At 50.8% G+C, this 22,845-nt stretch overlaps 1 protein-coding gene across 1 annotated transcript in view; it reads right to left on the reverse strand.

Annotated features, from left to right (window-relative positions):
- The window catches only part of LOC142246655 (uncharacterized), a 94,680-nt gene that overhangs the window by 7,865 nt on the left and 63,970 nt on the right, over window positions 1-22,845 (reverse strand). Inside the window, exon 7 of the mRNA XM_075319721.1 lies at window positions 8,020-8,157. Within this exon, the coding sequence (XP_075175836.1) occupies window positions 8,020-8,157 (138 nt within the window). The remainder of the gene's footprint in view (window positions 1-8,019; window positions 8,158-22,845) is intronic.

Consider the following 22,845-nt stretch of genomic DNA (forward strand, 5'->3'; position numbering starts at 1 on the left):
GGACCCTAGGGCAAGGAAGGTTGCAAGCCCCTTGTCAATTGACCAGCCGGGGACGAGGTTTCAGGCCTTGTTCTACAGAAGCCCAGAGAGCGAAACAGAAGCCCAACGTGGGGGATAGGGTGTCCGTCAGAACCCACAGAGATCCCAAGGGTCAGATTTCGCGGGCCACAGCTCCCAACATACACAGAACCGGTAGTGGACTTCACTTCCCCGTTCCAAGTGGAGTTGTCCCAGTGAAGACACAAACACTGAGTGCAGGACCCCTGTTTGCTACATCCAGGTGTGGGACCCGAATACACCCTCCGGAGGCGAACGGTCACTGGCAATTTGGTTTACCACTGGACTTTGTGTGCAATTCTTTGGAACTGTGAATACACCATCCATCCCCGGTCCAACCCTGCATGACCCTCTCTGCAACCATAACTCCCATGCACGTGGGACCCGGGACTACACCTCCCCTACCCGTGGAGGGGATTCCATCCTGCTTCCCTGCTCCATCAGCCACGGGCGTCCCATCACCAGGCAGCGGCGGTGCTACCCACTCTCACCGCAACCCACGGGTGGCGTCACTCTCAAAAACCAATCCCCTGTAAATACCCCTTTTTCTACGGTTGTGAAGACAGACAGCAGTGCGCGCCAGGGTCCGGCTAGCACTCGAGCTGCAGCAACAAACCAACGAACCCGGATCCGAGCAGCCCCTGCAGCGGCCCAGCCCCCGTCCGCAACAACCTGTACCTGGCGTCACGAACAGGATTCTTACCCCATCTACTAACCTGGGTGAAGTGTGCCTTGTTCTAAATCGTGAAACGCTCAAAAATTTTGTACTGCCGCCATCTTGCCCGCCATATTTTTGCACCAAAAACAACAACCTTGCCATCTTCTTCCCCAAAAAGGGTGAGAAGCCGAAGCCCCGCCCTGTAAGAACACGGGTGGAACCCGGTGATTCCAAAAGCAGGAAGTTGCAAAGGACAGTGGGTCCCACGAGACTGCTGTCGAAAACCAAGGGGGAGGGCAGGAAAGAGCGGCATGTGACCAGAGAAGATAAAGGGCAGGGACACCAGGACTCTGCAGAAACCCGTTCCTGGACACCAACGCGGCAAGATGTCTCAGCAGGCTAGCAACCAGCGTGCAGAGCGTCCCGTTCCCAGAACCGCCAACTATATTGAGGAGCAGACGGAGAAGATGTGCCGAAAGATCCAGGCCCAAGCCCACTTCATCCTGACAAGGTGGATGACCGAGATGAAGGGCCTGGCTGCAGCTGTCCGGGCGCGCGAGATGGAGATGGCCTCGGAGGAGTGGATAAGCAGTGATCCACACCCCTATGTTCCCCAGGAACCGGCCTTCCCAGCCCATCCGCCACATCGCCTCCTTCGTCGCCCATATCCGCGGCCAGCGCCCCGATCTCCTCGCTACCTCGACCTGTGGCAGCGGAACCCGTGTCATCTGCGGAGGAGGACCCAGCAACAGGGACCTCGGGCCTCGTTTGTACCACCACCTCGGCACCCGTCCTGGCCCCGAGTCTGGCCGCAACCCAGATGACATTCCGTCCGGCCCCGAGCCAGGCCGCAACCCCGATGACGTCTTCCCCGACCTAGAGTCTGGCCGCACCAGTGATGACGTCGGCTTCGGCAGTCTGCTCGGCCGCAACAGAGGTGGCACCCGACCGGAAGCCTACCCCAGCTGCGGCGCCAGCTGCTACCAAGTACCCCGTCCCGGCTGTGGATCAGCCGGACTGCACCTGCAGAGAGGTGGAGCAGGCCACTGATCGGTGGGGCCCACGGCAGTATGAGAGGCTGGTCGACACTGGCACCAAGGGCATCCGAGTGGGCCTGGCTCCCGAGCAGGAGGAGGAGCACGGAACCCATGCCCCGTACTTGGAGCGACAACAACCGAAGTTACGGCGGGAGATAGCTGCCAGAGAGAAACGCAAGGCTGAGGTGCTTGCCCGCACCTACAAGGAAAAGGATTGCCTGCACCAAGTTACCTTCCGGGTCCGGGGCCCGACGTACAGAGGACAGGTCCGTTACTTCGACCCCCAGAAAGGGTGGGGTTTCATCTATGAGCCGGAACTGGAGTCCGAAATCTTTGTGTCCCAGAGGGATGTGGCCCCTCACCTGCCAACTGGCCATCCAGACTGAAATCTGGAACCCGGAGACATGGTGAGCTGCACCAGGCACTGTGGAGAGCAAGGGTGGTTTGCCCTGGATGTCAAAAAGTGGATCGTGGTTAATGAGCAGCCATGCCTCGCCTCCCACCGTCACCTACATGAAGAAAAAGAGTAAGGTAGCGGATTCCGGCTACCCTTTCCCTAGTTAAAAACCTGCCTTCCCTGTTTTAATGTTATGATGGACCATGGCCTCTGGACTGGAAGAGGCCACCCAAAAACTTTCTTGGGCCTTTTACATAACCTGCCCATCTACCTTTTTGCTACCCCACCAGGACTTTAATGCCTCTGGAGAGGTTGGTTGGAGGAAGAGCCTGCGGTGGAGTCGGCCGAGGCCCAGTCATCAGCAAAACCAGTGGCTAACCTCCAGGCCAAGGGTTCCGGATCGTGGAACTCTTGGGGTGGACTGATGGGTAAGGAAACTTTTACCCGGACACTATGGACACCCACAGGAACTCGGGGCGGTGTGACACCTGTGTTAGCGGTGGCACCGAGGGTGGGTTAAGGTGTTTTGAGTTGCGGGTGAAAGGGAAGAAGGAGATAAACCATAACATTTAAGAGATGTGCCTCCCTAATGGGATGAAATGTTTGAAATGTTTTAAATGTTTTATATGTTACACCTTTTTCTATTACCTTTTGTAGATGCAGAAAAATAAACGTCACTGGCCGGACAGCCTGAGGATGGGCTGAATTTAACCAAGGGGGAGTGTGACGCCCTGGCAAAACCAGGTAGTCACAGAGGTTGTACAAATCTCTCTCAGGTACAAAACTCCACCCTCCTTGGCTCACCAACACAAAATCCCACACCCAGGTGCACAACACCAGCCAGAAAAGCCTAGTCACCCCCTCATGACAATAGGGACACACCAGTGGGCGGGAGCAGGCGAATGGGAGCGCCCACCTAGGGGTCCTGAGGTGTCAGGGGTGGGAACCAAGTTAGTCAAAGTCTGGAGTTGAGTTCTGACAACGCAGGGGATACGGTGTCCGTCAGAACCCACAGAGATCCTAAGGGTCAGATTTTGCTGGCCACAGCTCCCAACATACACATAACTGGGAGTGGACTTCTCCATTCCAAGCGGAGTTGTCCCAGTGAAGACACAAACACTGAGTGCAGGAGAAAGGGACCCCTGTTTGCTACACCCGGGTGTGGGACGTGAATACACCCTCCGGAGGTGACCAGTCACTGGCAATTTGGTTTACCACTGGACTTTGTGTGCAATTCTTTGGAACTGTGAGTACACCATCTATCCCCGGTCCAACCTTGCATGACCCTCTCTGCAACCATAACTCCCGTACACCTGGGCCCCGGGACTACACCTCCCCTACCCATGGAGGGGATTCCATTCTGCTGCCCCGCTCCATCAGCCCCTGGCATCCCATCACCAGGCAGCGAGGGTGCTACCCACTCTCACCGCAACCCACGGGTGGCGTTACTGACAGAAACCAATCCCCTGTAAATACCCCCTTTTCTACGGTTGTGAAAACGGATGGCCGTGCGTGCCCGAGTCAGGCTACCACTCGAGCTGCAGCAACGAACCCGGATCCGAGCAGCCCCTGCAGCGGCCCGGCCCTCGTCCGCAACACTAGCAGCTTTGCCATTGTTTGCCATCAGAACAACCATGTAGAATGTCCAAACTGTCTGTCTTCAGAAGTGCACCACCCCCAAGAAAAGGAAGCCAGAAGCCAGAGGGCTTGTGCACTCCTGAGAAAAAAATGTGACAAAGTCTTTAAAAATATGAGGAAATAAATACTTCTTTAGTTTATATACAGCTATTTTCCCCTGCTGTAACAATACTTGCAAAATGTGTTATGTACTTTTAAAAAGAATAACAAAGAAAATGTGTCCTACTTTAAATCAAAATGAACATATAAACGTCTTTATGATTCTCTACGTTTCAGAATTTCCCTTATGTACGGTGCGCACAGATAATAATTTCTTAACTCAGAATTTCCCTAGGAACCTATTTTTCTTCAGTTTCAGAGATTAAAAATATGAGCCTAATATTTCTACTTTGTCATCAAAAATTAAATACATTTTATAACTTTATAACATTTGTTAAAACTTTGACCAAGTGCATCCAAAGCAATGTAAAATAATTTCAACACCACATGTAAAAGGTGCTTCCCTTGTCACAGGTACACAGTAGGTATCACAAAATATACTGGATAAAATTTTGTAGCAAAATGCTACAGAACTCTGGTGTAAATTGGCCCAAAAAGCCGAGTAAATGATGTATAAATTGTATTTATTACAAGTTTTGAGGGGTTTTAAATATGCATCATTATCTACTTTTAGGTGAAACAATTGATATCAAGTAAATCATTCAAATGTTTCCTTACGTAACCTGGCTTGCTATATCCCTAGATCAGTGAAGCAGGATGAGAAATTTTAAAATAAATAAAAATGTGATTTTCTATTGTGAAATTTGGATTTTAACTTCTGGAGGCTTTTGCTTGTATGGTGGGAATTGTATTGAATTTGTATTGTTATCAATTGTGAGTTTTTGATGAAATTCAGCAAAATATGAGTACACCCCTCCCATTTATATAACAGTGTAAATTTGGTGTGCCCTATAAATAGCTCAACACACTGCCATTAATGTCTAAACCGCTGACAAAAACAATGAGTACACCCCAAAGTGAAAATGGCCAAATTGTGCCCAAAGTGTCAATATTTTGTGTGACCACCATTATTTTCAAGCATTGCCTTAACTCTTTTGGTCTTGGAGTTCACTAGCGCTTCACAGAAGCAGCTGGATCATTTTCCAGTCCTCCATGACAATATCACGGAGCTGATGGATGTTCGAGACCTTGCGCTCCTCCACCTTCTGTTTGAGGATGTCCCACAGATGCTCAATAAGGTTTAGGTCTGTAGACATACCTGGCTAGTCCAGAACCTTTACCTCCAGTTTCTTTAGCAAGGTAGTGATCATCTTGGAGGTGTGTTTGAGGTCATTATCATGTTTCAATACTACTCTGCGGCCCAGTTTCCAAAGGGAGGGGATTATACTCTGCTTTAGGATGTCACAGTACATGTTGGCATTAGAGGTGGGCAAATATTGCAATATTTGGGTTCGGAAAAGTGCTAAAACTGAATGGGAACAACATAGGGAAGATGCCTGTATGCAGGGTTGGACTGGCCCACTGGGCCCCTGGGGGATCCCCCAGTGGGCCCTGTACCCTCAGTGAGCCTCCCATGCTTCTGATATGCTGGATAAACATGGACTGAGCTAAGGCAGGGGTCCCCGGAAGGCTCTATCAGCGGTTGTGCCAGGGCCGCTGGGCTACCTGTTTCTTCATCAGTCCGGGGCTGCACTGCGCCTTCAATGGTTTATGTACTGCTACGGCCATGTCACAGTTAACAGACGCGGCTGTGTCTGATAACTGTGACATCAGGCAGTGCGCCCTGCACTTCTACTTCACTGGTGCGAGTACTGGCTTCATGTTTGTTAGACGTAGGATCAGGTATGATGTACTTATCCTTTGATTAATTACATTTAGACAGAGGTCAGTTTTTCCGGCTATATATGAGGACCAGGTATACAGGGACGCTTTTGTTTTGTGTTTTTGTTTGGATATTTATGGTTGTTTGGGACACACACAGAGACAGGGATAGTCTTAGGGACTTTATGGAGAGTCTACAGTGAGCGAGGATGCCATTTGTGCTGATTAGGGTACTGACCTCTGCAGCCAGGTAAGGTGGTCTACTAGGGGCAGCAGCAGGGCAATATAGACACAGAATTTATCGGATCCTGCAGCTCAATACACCTACCTCAATCCCCCTAATCTGTCTCTACTGTGTGTACATTTTTAACAGGTAGCGTTTTTTGTGGTATTTACTAATTAGAAAATAATTTTAGTTTATATTTAATAAAAGTCATATTTGAGGATTTTTTGATATTTGTTAACTACACACTTGGGATTCCTCTTTCATCTTGTACAGTTAGCCAACCTTGCATTAGGCAAACATTTTGTGACTTCAAATATGTTTTATGTGTAAAAACTTTGAACTTTTGTTTCCATTTTTTATAACTATTAATAACATATCTATTGATCCTATGATTTTCATGACACAAATTCTTGTTAGGCTGTGTGCCCACAATATTTTTTTGTTGAGTGCACCAGAATACCTTTCTAAAAAGATATAAAAGATCCAGGTAATATGCTATACTGAAGGAGTTGTGTAAGCACAACTGTAATCAATGATGGTTGCAGCCGCCCAAGGCTGGGGAATAAACTCCACCAGGAGGCTTGAAGAAAATGGCAAAATGGTTTTAGGCAAAAGCAAAATGAAGATTTTTAATCCAATAATATAAATAAGTGGGTTTTATTTCACAATGTGTTTTCATGCCGGACTGGCGTCTTTCTAAATGTAAAAAAACAAATAAGGGCAATACGGATTGAAACAGCTTGAAATGGGCTCAAAAATAACTGAAGAAACAACCTCAGAGGACTCGAAAAAGTAAGAGGGGAAGGGAGGCTCAAGGAATGGAGAAAAGGTAATGAATTATAACTTTAGGGGTGGTAATAGATATAATCAAAAAGTAAAAAGGCGAGTAAAGAAAAATTCAGTTATGTATAATTAGGCGTGGCTGGTGAAATCTCAAAAAAATAGATGAAAAATGAGAAACAAAAGGTGAAAAATAAACGAAAACAATATGGAACTGGGGTCAAAACACTGTTGTAAAAATAAAGGATCGGAAAAAAAAACAGAACAAAAAAAAAGAATAATGTAAGTTGTTTCTCTTCAAAAGCATGAATTTTCTTTTACTTTAAAATCTCCAGGTGGTAATTTTTGTTTGTAGCCCACCACAGAAGAATATTGCCAGTTAGTTTGGTCCTTGAAGTTGGAGGCAATAGTGTGATGATCATGTTTTATGTACAAATTCTGAATACCTGTTAAGTGGGTACCCCTGGATGCAAGAATGCTGCCCATAATGGAGGGGGCACAAGGTCTCGGTATACATTTTGTGGGAAACTTGGCTATTTTTTTTTTACCAGGGTGCACCTATGGGGAAGATGTAGCTGAATGTGGCTTCTAATTATCTCTCAGAGCTGAATGTAGCTCTCATAGTAAGGCCTGTTTCACATGTCAGTGAAGAACACAGATGTTTTTCACTGATGTGTTAAAAACGCATATGTACCTCCAAGTGCCGTAATTCACGGCACACATGGGTTATCCATGTACTATCCGTGATCCGTCATCCATGATAGCACATAGACATAAACTCACCTGTCCCCACTCCTGCTGTCTGTGGTGCTAAACTGCGGCTCTGCTGTGTTTCCTCCCCCGGTGCAGATACTTCCAGGTTGCAGTGTCGTATATAACTGAATATGCATGACAGTAATTAGCCGGCTCCGAAGCAGCAGCCAGCAAAGGCTGGAGACAGCATCGCTGAAGACGGGTGAGTTAAAAATGCTTTTTATTTTCAATGTCCGTGTTTTTCTAGTATGTGTTTCACCTTTCACCGCATGTATGCCGTACGGAGACATGGCCAGTGAAAAATCACTAATGTGTGCGCAGACCTATTGAATATAATGGGTCTGCGTTTGTCCTTGATTCTGGTCCGTATAAAAACTGGCACATACGTACCACAATGACTGACGTGTGAAACAGGCCTAAGAAAGTTTGGGAACCACTGATTTAAAGCATGACATTCCAACAGGAGATAAAAACAAAGCCTTTAAAACAGGATAAAAATGCATTCAAAAAGGGAACTAACTTAATTTTCATAGTAGATGCAGAAATGCTATAACATCAAAAACTCACCAAAGCGCATCATGGGAACATATTTTGTAAAAACTTGCTAAACAAAAAGCTCAATAGATTAGCTTTAATTTATCATGCTTCTTACCTTTCTTCTGTTGTCTTTATAAGCTCCATTGCTTGTGTAGGCTCAGCTGTACGATACATTTGAAAAAGAGCTAGGGAGTGCACAAAACCCATTAAGCCCGCTAGGGGCATTGCAATTTTTGTAAGTATGCCATCTCTCCTGAAATAGATGAAGTGCTTTAATGAATTCATACAGTCAAATGTTTCAGTTTATTAAACTCAATCAATCAAAAAATCAATGATCTAAGGTATAGGAAAAAATCAGCACATTTTTGTTAGTGGATATAGCAGTCACCACTTTAGAAAAATTTTCAATAAAGCAATATTTTTATCATGTCCAGAAAAAAAAATTATAAACCCAAATTCTGTAAACTTGATATTGCATATAGTTTATAATTAATTTTGTTTTTTACATGAACAGCCTCTATTTGTCAAACACCGTGGGCAGAAAACATATCTCTGCACAGATTTTACAAAATACTTAAAAATTAAAATATTAATTACATGATTAAAATATTCCGTATTCTGTATCACTTAAATCATTTATACAGAAAGGACATGCATTTCTCTATTTGTAGTTTATTGATAAAATTCATACCAACATCAAGTTAAAGGGAATCTGTCAGCAGAATTTTGCTATGTAATCTGAGAGCAGCATGAGTCTAAGACACCGATTTCAGTGATGCGTCACTTATTAGGCTGTGTGCTGTTGTTTCAATACAATTAATGTTTTATGAGCAGGAGATTATCACTATCTGTACTAGGTGTCTGCTTGAATCCTGGTCCAACCAGCAATGATTATCAGCTTACTGTCAATATACAATGTACACAGAAAGCTGCAAATCAGGGGTGTGGGTGCGGTTAGATTTCTCAACTTTGCTATATATACTATATCTAAAATCTCTGATTGAATCAACTGCTGCACCCAATAAGGTACATTGCTGGAATCAGGGTCTCTTTTTCTACAGTATTCTGCTCTCAGATGATATAGCAAAAACCTTGAGACAGATTCACTTTAAAGCATATGGTTTTACAGTGATAATTCCTTATTAGATTTTATCTATATTAACTGTGCCTGGTGTAAAGATTATGTGGCGCCCTGGACAAGCCAGGGGCCACAGGTAACTACACCACCACACCCTACACCCCGGTTAGGGACATCTAAGCCAGACACAAAACCCTTGTTGCCTTCCTCCAGGGGCTGATGTCCACACCAGGGCGCGGAGCCAGGTGGTTGGTCTCCGCCCACCGAGGAGTTCACAGTCCTGGAGGCAGGAAAAAGAAGTTCAGTTAAGCTAGGGAAGTGAAGGAGTGAAGAGTTCAGTTTTGACAGTGAAAGTGGAAGGAGGGAAAGTGAGCAGTAGTGAAGTGGCAAGAGAGCAGACTGAAGTGAGTCCGGGTGTGTGGCCCGGACGGAGCAGCCATGTTGGTAGACGGTGGTGACCGTCTGCAGGAGTGGCCTATCGGAGTTTGCCGTAAGGACCGTGGACGGGCGGTGGCCCGGCGGTACCGGACCGGTACACAAGGAGAAGCCAGCACCATTGGCAGGGGCTTTTCGGACCCCGGTAAGGCTAGAAGTCGCCGTGAATTTGCCGAATCCGTTAGTGAAGGGGACCTCCTGGGTTTCCAAACAGTCAAGTCCCAACAGAAGGCAACCGTCCAACCGTGAAGGGGAGACACCGCCACCGCCAAGGGCAATCGTTTCCCAGGGCCAGCGCCTGCGGGCAAAAGGGGCTCCTCCGGCCCACATCCAAGTCGGGGAGCAGGTTATCGGTGGGAACCCATCGGAATCAACATAGAACATAGGTGCAGGGAGAGACAGTCATCACTAACCTACGGGGAAGAAACAACCGCAGCCGTCTGGGGGACCCGTCCATCCAGCCGTGTGTTTTACCGAGAACTGTGTCATCGTTTCAGGCTGAGTGAGTACCCCCGTGCCGTACGGCACAGCACTGCCCCTGCGACCCTGCACCTCACCAGGCCCCGCAACCCGCCTGCCATCATCCCTACCTACCCCATCACTGGGCCCCGGGACAACCAACCCCCTACCCACGGAGGGGAGAAATAACAAACTCAGCTGCTCCCTGTCACCGCTCCCAGGATCCACGTCTAGAGCAGCGGTGGTGTCACCAAAATCACCACAACCGTGGGTGGCGTCACGGACAATATCCATAATCAAAACCCCCACAACCAATCATCCCCCTTTTCACTCACGGGCAAGGAGCGCCGCTCGAGTCCCCGGGATCCGGCCCACCACTCAAGCCACCACCGAGCAGCAGCAGCAGCCGCAGCAGCAGCAACAGCCGGACCCGAGCAGTGGGAGAGCGCAGCGTCCCCTCCTCCGCCCGCGACAACTTGGCGTCACGAACAGGATCTTACCGCTCTGCCGTCTGGTAGAGGTGCGCCTTGTTACCGCCGGAGGTGTCCGGACGGAAAATTTGAAAAGCCGCCATCTTGGGCGCGAAGAGTTCCCGCTCGAGCGTCTCCTCAAGTAGTGGAGGCGCAAAGGCCTAAACCCCGCCCCGATAGAGGAAGAGCCGGAAAGAGGCTAAGGGGGACGGAAACAAGATGTCTGCGCCCGACGAAGCCGCTGGAGGAGCGGCGGACGCAGCTGCGGAAGCACCCGTAAATGGAAATGGGCCTGCCCAGGTCCCGGCCGCGCTGGCGGGGGGCGCCGCGGCCCCAGCTCTTGCTCAGGTGATGCCGTTCTCTTTGCCCTATGTGCCCGGAGCTGCCTGGCTACCGCAGTACGATGGGAAACCTGATGCCTTGCAGGTTTTCCAGAAAAAACTTAGTCCGCTGCTAGAATTGTACCCCCTGACTGATAAGCAACGTGCAGCGCTAGTGCTCGGGCAGCTAACCGGCGCGGCTGAGCAAGAGGCGGAGACCTGGGCCAAGGGGGACCGGTCCTCTGTAGCCACCATCTTTGAAAAGCTGCAGACTGCATTTGAGACCCGTACTGAGGCAGAGTTGCGGATGCAGTTCTATCAATGCCGACAACGGCCCGCAGATAGCATTCAGGACTATGCTCTGCGCCTGCAAACCGCACTCCGCACACTGAAGCGGGTGGACACCATCGGCAGTGTGGACAGTAACAAGATGTTGAGTGAGCAGTTTGTGCAGGGGATGAGGTCCTCCGAAGACCGTAAGCAGCTTCGGCTGTGGGCCCTAGAACACCCTGACGTGGACTTTGCCGTATTAAAGGAACGAGCCATCAAAGCTCTGCAACCCCCCGCATTGGAAGCTCCTGAGCCAACCCTGTGGCCAGTTGACACTGCTCCTGTTGTGGTGGCTCCTACCATACCGGCACCTCCAGTGCCTGCAGCCCCAAGCGGGGCGATGGAAGAGCTCGCTGCTCGAGTTCGCCGCATGGATGGGGACCTTGCTAAGATTCTCGCTGCACTCCAGCCTCCAACCAGATCCCAGGCCCCGGTGGAGATGCAGCTCGCCGACAGCCCAGAGGACGTTCCCTGGATGCAGCGGAGAAGGGCCAATGGCTCACGGAACGGACTCCCAATCTGTTACAGGTGCAGCAAACCCGGCCACTACGCCCGACGGTGTCCGTTAAACGAGCAACCCCTGGGGCCACGGGCCAATCCTCAGGAGTAGAACCCCATGGCCCCCCAGACTGGTGGGACCGGTACATCGGGGCCCGGCCTATCATCCCCGTGGCTGTGGACGGCATACCGGTGATGGCTCTCCTGGACACTGGATCACAGGTAACCACTATACCATACACACTGTATCAACGGTATTGGGGAAAAGACGAGCTGGCTCCCCCAGATGCCAGCATAACACTGATTGCTGCTGATGGACTCCCATTGACTCAAGTGGGGTACAAGCAAGTGGCCATGACTGTGGGATGAGCTGAACTGCAACACCAGGGTATGATTGTGATAATGAATGAACCTAGTGATCATAACCCGAAGATAGTGCTAGGAACTAATGTGATGGAGCACTGTATGAGTGATGTGCTGACCCTATTGCAGCAGCTGGCTGCCACGGCGGTGGGGAGCCGACAGAGAGCTGTGCAGCGTGAGATCCGAGCCTTGATGTACCGCCAGCATGTGAACTCGACGGGAGGAGAGATTGGTGGGGTGAGAGTGATGGATGTTGCCCCGTTGATTGTGCCCCCTAGGAGTGAGATGATGATTTGGTGTTGGGCAGCAGTAGGGCCTCAGGGGCGTGACTACCCTGCCATGATAGAGCCCATGCCCTCCGAGCACTGGCCCACAGTAATGGCCGCCCGAGGGGTGGTAGATGTAAAGAAGGGGAGAGTGCTTGTGAGGGTGCTGAACTGTGTGGAGGAAGAAGTCAGGCTTCCCCGGTATGCTACACTTGCCAAGTTACTCACTCTGGATCCCCACACCATCCGCGAGGCAGTTCCCCCAACCTCACCACCGACTGCCAGCACTCACTTGCCCCAAAGGGAGTCAGATGAGTGGCACCGACAGTTACACGTAGGCACTGATGATACCCCTACACATCACAAAGAAGGGGTATACCGGGTGGTACGGGAGTATGAGCAAGTTTTTAGCAAACATCCCCTAGACTTTGGGCAGATCAAAGGGGTCCAACACCATATCCCCACCGGTAAACACCCCCCTATCAAAGAGAGGTACAGGCCTATTCCCCCTGCACACTACCAATGTGCCAAGGACATGTTGAAGAGCATGAGGGAGGCAGGGGTTATCAGGGACAGCTGTAGTCCCTGGGCCACCCCGTTGGTACTGGTTAAGAAGAAGGACGGTACCATGCGGATGTGTGTGGATTACCGGAAGATTAACCAGATAACGCATAAAGATGCTTACCCACTGCCCCATATTGAAGAGTCCTTGGCCGCACTGAGAACTGCAAACTACTTCTCTACCCTTGACCTCACCAGCGGGTACTGGCAAGTGGCTGTGGCACCCGAAGACCGGGAGAAAACTGCCTTCACTACCCCAATGGGGCTCTGTGAATTCAATAGTATGCCGTTCGGGCTGTGCAACGCCCCTGGAACCTTCCAACGGCTGATGGAATGCTGTCTGGGGCATCTAAATTTCGAGACCGTTCTGTTATACCTGGATGATGTGATTGTGTACTCCCAGACGTATGAAGCCCACCTGGAGCACCTGGCCGAGGTGTTCACGTCCCTTGCCAAATACGGGATGAAGTTGAAGCCCTCCAAGTGTCACCTGCTGAAACCCAGAGTGCAGTACCTGGGGCATGTGGTGGGTGCAGAAGGTGTCGCCCCCGACCCCGAGAAGATCACTGCCATCCAAGATTGGCCGAGGCAAACCACAGTGAGGGAAGTAAGGCAGTTTCTGGGTCTGGTGGGGTACTACCGTCGCTTCATCAAGGGGTACACGAAGATGGCTGCCCCCATGCAAGACCTCCTCGTGGGACAGACCAAAGGTGGTAGACCCCTCGGAGCCCCACTGGTGTGGGAAGAGAGGCATGAGGGATCCTTCCGCCAGCTGAAAACGGCCTTGACCGGAGAGGAGAGCCTAGCGTATCCCAATTACAGCCACCCGTTCATCCTCTACACCGATGCCAGCAATGTGGGCTTGGGGGCAGTCTTATCTCAGGTCCAAGACGGGAAAGAAAAAGTGATTGCTTATGCTAGCCGAAAACTCCGACCAACTGAAAGGAATCCTGAGAACTACAGCTCTTTCAAGCTCGAGCTCCTGGCGCTAGTGTGGGCTATCACCGAGCGGTTTCGCCATTACCTGGCCGCAGCAAAGTTCACTGCTTTCACGGATAACAATCCGCTGACCCACCTGGACACGGCCAAATTGGGCGCGTTGGAACAGCGGTGGGTGGCCCGGCTAGCCAACTACGATTTGACCATCAAATACAAGGCCGGTCGTGCCAACGTTAATGCTGATGCACTCTCTCGGATGCCCCACCTGTCGGAAGAAGGGTGCGAGGATGACGACCTCGAAGAGATCGAGTTGCCTGCATTTCACCAGCCACCAGCTGAGAAGGTGCATGTCTACCAACAACGGGTGAATCTGGACCCGCTGCCCAGTCAGGAGTGGCAGGAAGCTCAAAACCAGGCGTCCGCTGTCCGCCTAGTCAAGATCCTGGTGGAGCAAGGTGCTGCTGGAATAGACCCTGCCGCCCCAGCTGAGGCCCAACGCCTGTGGCGAGAACGGACCCGGTTGTATCTACACCAGGGGAAGTTGTACCGTGAGCTGATTAACCCGAAGACTCATGAGAAAATCCACTAGTTGGTGATTCCCCAAGCTAATGTGCCCACTATTCCATAAGCGTACCATGATGGTGCCGGGCACTTCGGATGGAAGAAGCTGGAAATGCTGTTGAGAGAGCGGTTCTATTGGAGCGGGATGCCGGAGTCTGTAGAGGCCTGGTGCCGAGAATGCGGCCCTTGCACGCTGAGAAGGAAGGACGAGGCCAGCCAGAAGGCGCCCCTACACCCGATCGTTACACATCAACCGCTGGAGCTGGTTGCCCTGGACCATGTAAAGCTCACCCCCAGCCGAAGTGGGTACACCTACGCTCTAACCATAGTAGACCACTATTCAAGGTTCATGGTGGTTGTCCCAGTCAAAGACCTAACTGGCCGTACCGCCGCTAGAGCGTTCCAGGCTTATTTCTGTCGACCACATGGATACCCTGAGAAGGTGCTTACTGACCAAGGCCCGGCCTTTGAAGCGGAGGTGTTCCATGAGTTCTGTCAGTTGTACGGCTGCAAGAAGATCCGGACCACGCCTTACCATGCCCAGACCAACGGCATGTGTGAGAAGATGAATCACTTGGTCCTGGGCCTCCTCAAGACGTTGCCGCTAGAAGAGAGGAACCTGTGGCCGGAGAAGCTACCTGACTTGGTTGATATGTAAAATAATATTCCTTCCAGCTCGACGAAGTGCACCCCAGCATACCTGATGAAGGCTCGCCCCAGCCGGCTACCGGTGGATCTGGACATGGGATTGGAAGCCCCAGAGGCACTCCCTTCAACAGCTGAATGGGAAACTCGATGGAGGGTGCAATACCGACAGATTCAGGAATATGTTGAGAAGAACTTGAGTCGAAGTCGGGAACAGCAGGAGCAGCGCTTCAACCAGAGGGCGACTGCTGCCCCTTTCCAGCCTGGAGATGTAGTGCTGAAGCGGAAAAGGAGGACCCACAAGCTGGATGATCAATGGGAACAAACCCCATACGTCATACAGCCCACAGGCTGGGAAGATGGGAAGGCCTACCAGATCAGTCGTGACCAAGGGGGCACCTTGGCCACGGTTTTCCGGGACCATCTAAAGAAGTGCATGACAGCATTGAGAGCAGCGGCTGAAGTTCCGGTTCCTCCACCAGCGGAGAAGGCAAAAGAGGTAATCCGCACAGTGATGGGTGACTTCCCAGCGGACTGGCCTACACAGAATGGCGCGGTGATTCTTCCAGTAATACTGTTCCCACAACCCGTGGATGAAGAAGTGATGGAGGCGGTCAACCGTGAGCCAGTGCCAGTGCCCAGGGATGAACCTGTGCCCAACTCCCCTATGCCTCCGCCTGCCCCACACGATAGCAGGGAAGAGGAATTGATTGTTCCCTCTGCCCCACTGCCTATCCCCACTGACACTGGACCCCGGAGGTCCACTCGTCCCAACCTAGGTAGACCCCCACTTAGGTACAGGGAAACTACTCTTTAAAGGGGAGAGATTATATGTGTGTGTTTTAAAAGTTTTTGTGAAAATGATAAGTGAATGAAACAGAAGAAAGTTACCTGATTGTCAACTGTGATTTCGAACCGGTCGTAGCCGGCAGCTGGTCCCTGTTGGGACCCTCTTCACCACTTTACATAAGAAACTACTTATGAACATGCCTGAGAACTTGCAAGGCAACCACAAACTTGTGGCCTGTAAATAATTATGTTGTTACAGCTCCCACTGTTGCCGCCTCCAGAGAGGCAAATTGAAGGAAGGGCCCACAGTGGAGTAGGCTGGGGCCAAGCCACCACCGGAACCGGTGGCAATCCTCTGGGGGTTTCAGGGGCTCCCCATGGACGTGGGTCCCCTGAAAAGGACAGAACCCGCTCGGGCAACTTGTGCAGGACTGGGGTCAAAGGGTGCTGCCTGTTTGCTTAGGGGCAGCATCAGGGCCAGGTTGCTTGGGTGGGAGAGAGCGGAAGCCGTAACCGTTAACCGTTGCAACGTTTAAGTAAGAGTACCTCCCGATGTGGGAAGATGTTATTTTAATTGTATGTCTGTTACCGTTATTTATGTCTTTTTCAGTTGGTGAAAATAAAACCGGTGATGGACGGGCAGCCCGCGGACGGTCTACATTTTGCTAAGGGGGAATGTGGCACCCTGGACAAGCCAGGGGCCACAGGTAACTACACCACCACACCCTACCCTGCACATCTAAGCCAGACACAAAACCCTTGTTGCCTTCCTCCAGGGGCTGATGTCCACACCAGGGGGCGAAGCCAGGCGGTTGGTCTCCGCCCACCGAGGAGTTCACAGTCCTGGAGGCAGGAAAAGGAAGTTCAGTTAAGGTAGGGAAGTGAAGGAGTGAAGAGTTCAGTTTTGACAGTGAAAGTGGAAGGAGGGAAAGTGAGCAGTAGTGAAGTGGCAAGAGAGCAGACTGAAGTGAGACCGGGTGTGTGGCCCGGACAAAGCAGCAAGGTTGGCAGACGGTGGTGACCGTCTGCAGGAGTGGCCTATCGGAGTTTGCCGTAAGGACCGTGGACGGGCGGTGGCCCGGCGGTACCGGACCGGTACACAAGGAGAAGCCAGCACCATTGGCAGGGGCTTTCCTTTTCGGACCCCGGCAAGGCTAGGAGTCGCCGTGAATTTGCCGAATCCGTTAGTGAAGGGGACCTCCTGGGTTTCCAAACAGTCAAGTACCGACAGAAGGCAGCCGTCCAGCCGTGAAGGGGAGACACCGCCACCGCCAAGGGCAACCGTTTCCCAGGGCCAGCGCCTGCAGGCAAAAGGGGCTCCTCCGGCCCACATCCAAGTCGAGGAGCGGGTTACCGGTGGTAACCCATCGGAATCAACATAGAACATAGGTGCAGGGAGAGACAGTCATCACTAACCTACGGGGAAAAAACAACCGCAGCCGTCTGGGGGACCCGTCCATCCAGCCGTGTGTTTTACCGAGAACTGTGTCATCGTCTCAGGCTGAGTGAGTACCCCCGTGCCGTACGGCACAGCGCTGCCCCTGTGACCCTGCACCTCACCAGGCCCCGCAACCCGCCTGCCATCATCCCTACCTACCCCATCACCGGGCCCCGGGACAACCAACCCCCTACCCACGGAGGGGAGAAATAACAAACTCAGCTGCTCCCTGTCACCGCTCCCAGGATCCCCGTCTAGAGCAGCGGTGGTGTCACCAAAATCACCACAACCGTGGGTGGCGTCACGGACAATATCCATAATCAAAACCCCCACAACCAATCATCCCCCTTTTCACTCACGGGTGAGGAGCACCGCTCGAGTCCCCGGGATCCGGCCCACCGCTCGAGCCACCACCGAGCAGCAGCAGCGGCCGCAGCAGCAGCGGCAGCCGGACCCGAGCAGTAGGAGAGCACAGCGTCCCCTTCTCCGCCCGCAACAATTATTTCAGAGAAAGTGGAAAAAACAAAAAAGTATCAATTGAACATTAAAAGGTTGTTCCCGGAGTCCAAAATGGCCGCTGTCAGGGGCAGATGTGGAAACGGGAGCTCCTGATTCATCCACAGGCATCCTGCTCCCCAGTGGGCAATACACCCATCTGACTCTCCCATCCTGGTCCCCAGAACGCAACAAGACAGGAGGGACCCTCATTGTCCGGCTGCAACCATAGGAGCGCATCCTAGGACTCGGCCATAGCTGCGGCCTGGCAGGGCATTGGAGGTGACAGGGCCAGAGAAGCGCGGCCCAAGAAGGCACTCACAGGAGGAGAGACAGAGCCCGACAGAGCCCACCAGGGAGCTCAGAAGGTACAGAGCGTTACCTGACGGATTGAAGACCCCCACCTTCTCTCTCTCTGGCCCGGGCTGGTCTGACGTTCCGGGGTGCTACCGCCGCCATTTTGGATCCCCATCCGCCCGACTCTGAGGTGGGTGGACGGAGCTGAGACCGCGCGGGCTGCTGGAGCAAGCCGGTGGAGGTGAAGAGGCCTGGTACTCACCAGCTGGCCGGTCGGAGGGCCTGTGGCGCGAGATCGGCGAGCCACGCGGTTACTGGAAAGGCCGCGTGGAGCTCCTGGGACGCGGCGCGAGATCTCGCGGCGGCTGGGAGCGGCACTTCGGGAGAGGCCTGCGGCACCTGAGCGAGAACCCGACGGTGAGCGAGACATCCTCCGGCGCCCGGCTGTGCGTCTGCTCCTCCCCCACTCCGAAGCCCCAGATCCGGCCTGTTGTGACGATCGCGCCGGTCGGGCCCAGCTGCAGGCACCCGGCACCCAGGCGCTCCCTTCATTGCCCCCCCTGTGCGGCTCAGCGGCCGCCATTGTTCCTGAGCGTGGAGTCACAGGGGGATTAGGGACCAGTGCTGAGGGGAAGACGCCAGATAAAGCCCCCCCTATACAGGGACCTTGCCAGGTGGAAGGTGAGCGGACTCGGTCCGGGGGGATCCCCTCTCAAGGTACCCAGAATCAGAGGGAGCTGTGGGGAGCAGCGCTGTGCACCTTCATACTATAGGGTGCCCTGTTGGCTCGGGTTTGGGACCCACACCACACTGCATAGCAATCCGGCCAGCGGCAGGAAAACCTTCTCTGGACACAGCTCCATACCTTATCGCAAACACCAAGGCAGCAAGAGCGGCCCAGAGATGGAGATGATTTAGAGAGAGGCTTTATTGAAATACCTCAAGCATAGAGACATTTCTCTCTTGCCTCCCTACCCCTCTTAGAGGGAGTGTAATGTACTAAGGTCTGTGCTACCTGGAGGGAGCGGAGTGGCCTAACCCCTACCATCCACTCATTTAAGCATAAAACCACGTATGTCTGATGTCAACATGGTCAAAATCGGCAACGCACGTGCCAGTTCTCTGCCCAGGCCAGTTAAGTCCACCACCCAGGCTGATGTGGATAAGTTTCTCAAAAAGCACCTGCATGCAGCTGATGCTAAAACAGACAGCCCCCAAAGCATGTCCACTAATGATATGCAAGATATGGATGACGATGACAGTGACACTGAAGGTGTTGAAAATAGCAAAAGTCTCCACATTTCAAGATCCTTCATAAAACGGATCCTCAAAAATGCGCTGGAACCGGTGGCAAGGGAACTGTCAGATATTAAGCAAGAAATTGGCCAAATTGAACACAGAGTGGAAACACTGGAAGCAGCCCAAGCAACAATAACCTCCACGTCCAACACTGTCATCTCCTGCCTTCGCCAGCAGGAGGACAATATCAATCAAATCCATGCTATTCTGGAAGACCATGAAAACAGAGAAAGGCGAAACAATCTCAGAATAAAGGGACTTCCAGAATCGGTAGCAAATGAAGCTTTGATACCGACCCTACAGGGCATTTTCTCTGACCTGGTGGACTCTGACCCTGCTCCGATAATGGAGCTGACACGAGCCCCCAGATCTCTGAGACCCCGACCCAAATTAGGGGAACCACCAAGGGATGTCATTTGCCGCTTCATGGACTACAGAATTAAGGAACTTATTCTCAAAAGAGCCAGAGAAGCGGAGTCTATCAGCCATGAAGGCTCAAAAATTTTGATTTTCCAGGACCTTGCTTCTACCACTCTGACCAAACGAAGATTGCTACAACCCTTCACAACAGTGCTACGCCAACACCAGTTTCCGTACCGCTGGTTATATCCATTTGGCATTGCTATAACTGCTAATGGAAAACACTACCAAGCCAAAACTTCGGCGGAGATAAGGCGGATTTGTGAAGATTTGGGGATCACGCTGGAGAAATACCCGGAGCTGGAAATCCATAGATCGGCTTCCACACTTCAGATGCTTCCGGACCCGGCACCATGGCATAGTCTCACCCCAAAGACTCACAGGTCCAGACGCAAAGCGGCGAAGAAACTCCAAATGAACTTGGAGGGCGAGCCCCCCTGAAGGGGCCTTTGAATGGGCCTGTTGTTGCTCACAACTGATAATGCTGGTTACAACATGAAGTTATTACAGGGGTTTTGCACCTGTTGCTCCCTCTTGATGCACACTTTTACTTGTTGGAATTGCAAATAGTTGAAAATGTTGATATTAATACCCTGTCCTCTTTTGAACTTCCCTCTACCCCTTGCTCTTTCTATTTCTTTCTCCCCTCTTTTGGTCATAGGTCCGGTCCACTCATCCCGGTGGGAAAAGAACAGACTGTCTTCCTGCCTATACTACCATGGCATCACATCATAAGGTATTTACGGCGATAAGCCTTAATGCACATGGGTTAAATTCCCCCATACAGAGGTCACAGACTCTACATAGCCTAAAAAAAAAACTATTTTTCCAAGAAACGCATTTTTGCGAAGGCAAAATCCCAAGTTTTAACAAAGCATACTATAACACTTGGTTCCATGCCCCGTCCCCACGTAAAGGTTCTAGAGGAGTCTCCATAGCTCTGGCTAAAGATATACCGTTCCTAGCTCAAGATGTCGCTATCGACCCTGAGGGCCGGTTCATTTTCGTCAAGGGTATTTTAGCCGGCTCTATGGTAACCCTAGGGAATGTGTATGCCCCAAACGTCAAACAGATTCGTTGGTTGATATCCACACTCAAAAAATTTCGCATTTTTTCAGAAGGTATTCCAATATTGTGCGGTGATTTTAATGTGGCTTTGGAACCTAAACTGGACTCCACTGCAAAAAAGAGTCACCTCTCTTTAAGGGACCTATCTCGGATTAAATGCTCTCTCATGGCCCTTTCTTTGATTGACGTATGGCGTTACCAACACCCCACAACTAAGGATTTTACGTTCTTCTCTAATCCTCATAAATCATACCACAGACTAGACTACATTTTTCTACCCCGTCAGCTACTTCCAAATGTCAAGGACTCAGAGATACAATCATCCCCTTACTCCGATCATGCTTATGTCTCAGTCAGCTTCTCACTCCTGAGGCCGTACTGGCTTCATCGTACGTGGAGATTGAATGAATCAATTCTCTCCTCGGAAGAAAATAAGAAACGCATATCCGATTGTCTCCGTAATTATTTTGCAGAGAACAAGACACAAGATATTGCGGCCCCAATGTTGTGGGAAGCGCATAAGACGGTCATCAGGGGTGAATTGATCTCCATTTCCTCATATCTCAACAAGAAGAGGAAATCGTTCTTGCAGAATTTGTACACTGAGATTGCCTCGCTAGAGGCCCAGCATAAAAAATCTCTCTCCCAACAGACACTAGAACAACTGACTGCGAAACGTGTGGAACTTAGGGATATGCTTAATAAACAGTCGGCTAAATTTTTTCTCGGTTGGAGGAATCGTATGTTCCTTCATGGGGATAAAGCCTCTAAACTGATGATGTCCTTGATAAAAAAAAGACAGGCCCGCACTTTTATTCATGCCATTAAAACCCCACAGGGTCATCGCACACAAGACTATTCCCAAATCTCTGACGAATTCCTGCGTTTTTATAAAAACTTATATCAAATTAGACCAGAAGAGTCGGCTACGGAAAGGGACAGGAGGAAATGTGGTATACAAAACTACCTGGCCAAGTTAAACCTCCCGAAACTTTCTAAAATGCAGCAGGCGTCCTTGGGAAAACCGTTTTCTCGGGCGGAGATTCAGTCCATCCTATCCAGGAGTCCCGTGGGGAAGGCTCCAGGTCCAGATGGCCTTCCCATTATCTATTATAAAAATTTTTTTGACATTCTGGGGGAACATCTCTTAGCATCATGCAACGCTTTACTACATGGCGATCCCATTCCCAAGCAAGCACTGGAAGCACATATCACATTAATTCACAAAGATGGGAAAGATCCGGAATGTTGTGGAAATTATAGGCCCATCTCACTCCTGAATGTGGACCTAAAGATTTATGCTAGCTTAATTGCTAACCGGGTGGCGGATGTCCTTCCAGAAATCATTTCCCCTGAGCAAACGGGGTTTATCAGGGGTAGAGAGGGGAAGGATAACGCGTTAAGAGTAATAAACTTAATGCAACATGCCAGGACCCATAAGCTGCCTCTGGTGCTACTGGGAACGGACGCTGAGAAAGCGTTTGATAGGGTGGACTGGACCTTTTTGCAGGGGACACTAGAGGCCTTCAATTTCCCTCCAGATATCCTGCGAGTAATTCTGCAGATGTACACTTCTCCCACGGCCAGGATTAAGATAAATAATACTCTCACCGACCCCCTAGACATTAAAAATGGCACAAGGCAGGGATGCCCCTTATCCCCCCTACTCTTTGTTCTGGCCATGGAGCCATTGCAGGCCTCCATCCAGCAAGATCGAGAGATTGAGGGGTATAGCCTGCAGGGTGTTCACCACAATTCTGCCGCTTTTGCCGACGATTTGTTGGTGGTAATGTCCAGGCCGGAAAGGGGCTTCCCTGCCTTCATGAAAGTACTAGAGGAATACGGCCACTGGTCTAACTTCAAAATTAACCTATCTAAATCAGAAGCATTAAGCATCAATATCGCCAGTAAACTTATAAAGTCTCTCCAAAACGCGTTTCCCTTTCGATGGCCAACTAGCCACATAACATACCTAGGCGTTAAATTAGGGAAAACCTTCAAGTCCTTGTTTGATCTCAACTACAAACCTCTTCTTCCTAATCTTACCGCACACTTAGCCTCGTGGAAGGCCCCTTTCCTTTCGTGGATGGGCCGAAAAAACTTAATTAAGAGCGTAATACTCCCAAAGTTTATCTACCTCTTTCAAATGTTACCCATACTAATCCCCACAGCTTTTCTTTCTCAATGCAACTCTTTAATCTCCAATTACG

Source organism: Anomaloglossus baeobatrachus, chromosome 7 (assembly GCF_048569485.1).
Source record: "Anomaloglossus baeobatrachus isolate aAnoBae1 chromosome 7, aAnoBae1.hap1, whole genome shotgun sequence".
NCBI classification, from domain to species: domain Eukaryota; kingdom Metazoa; phylum Chordata; class Amphibia; order Anura; family Aromobatidae; genus Anomaloglossus; species Anomaloglossus baeobatrachus.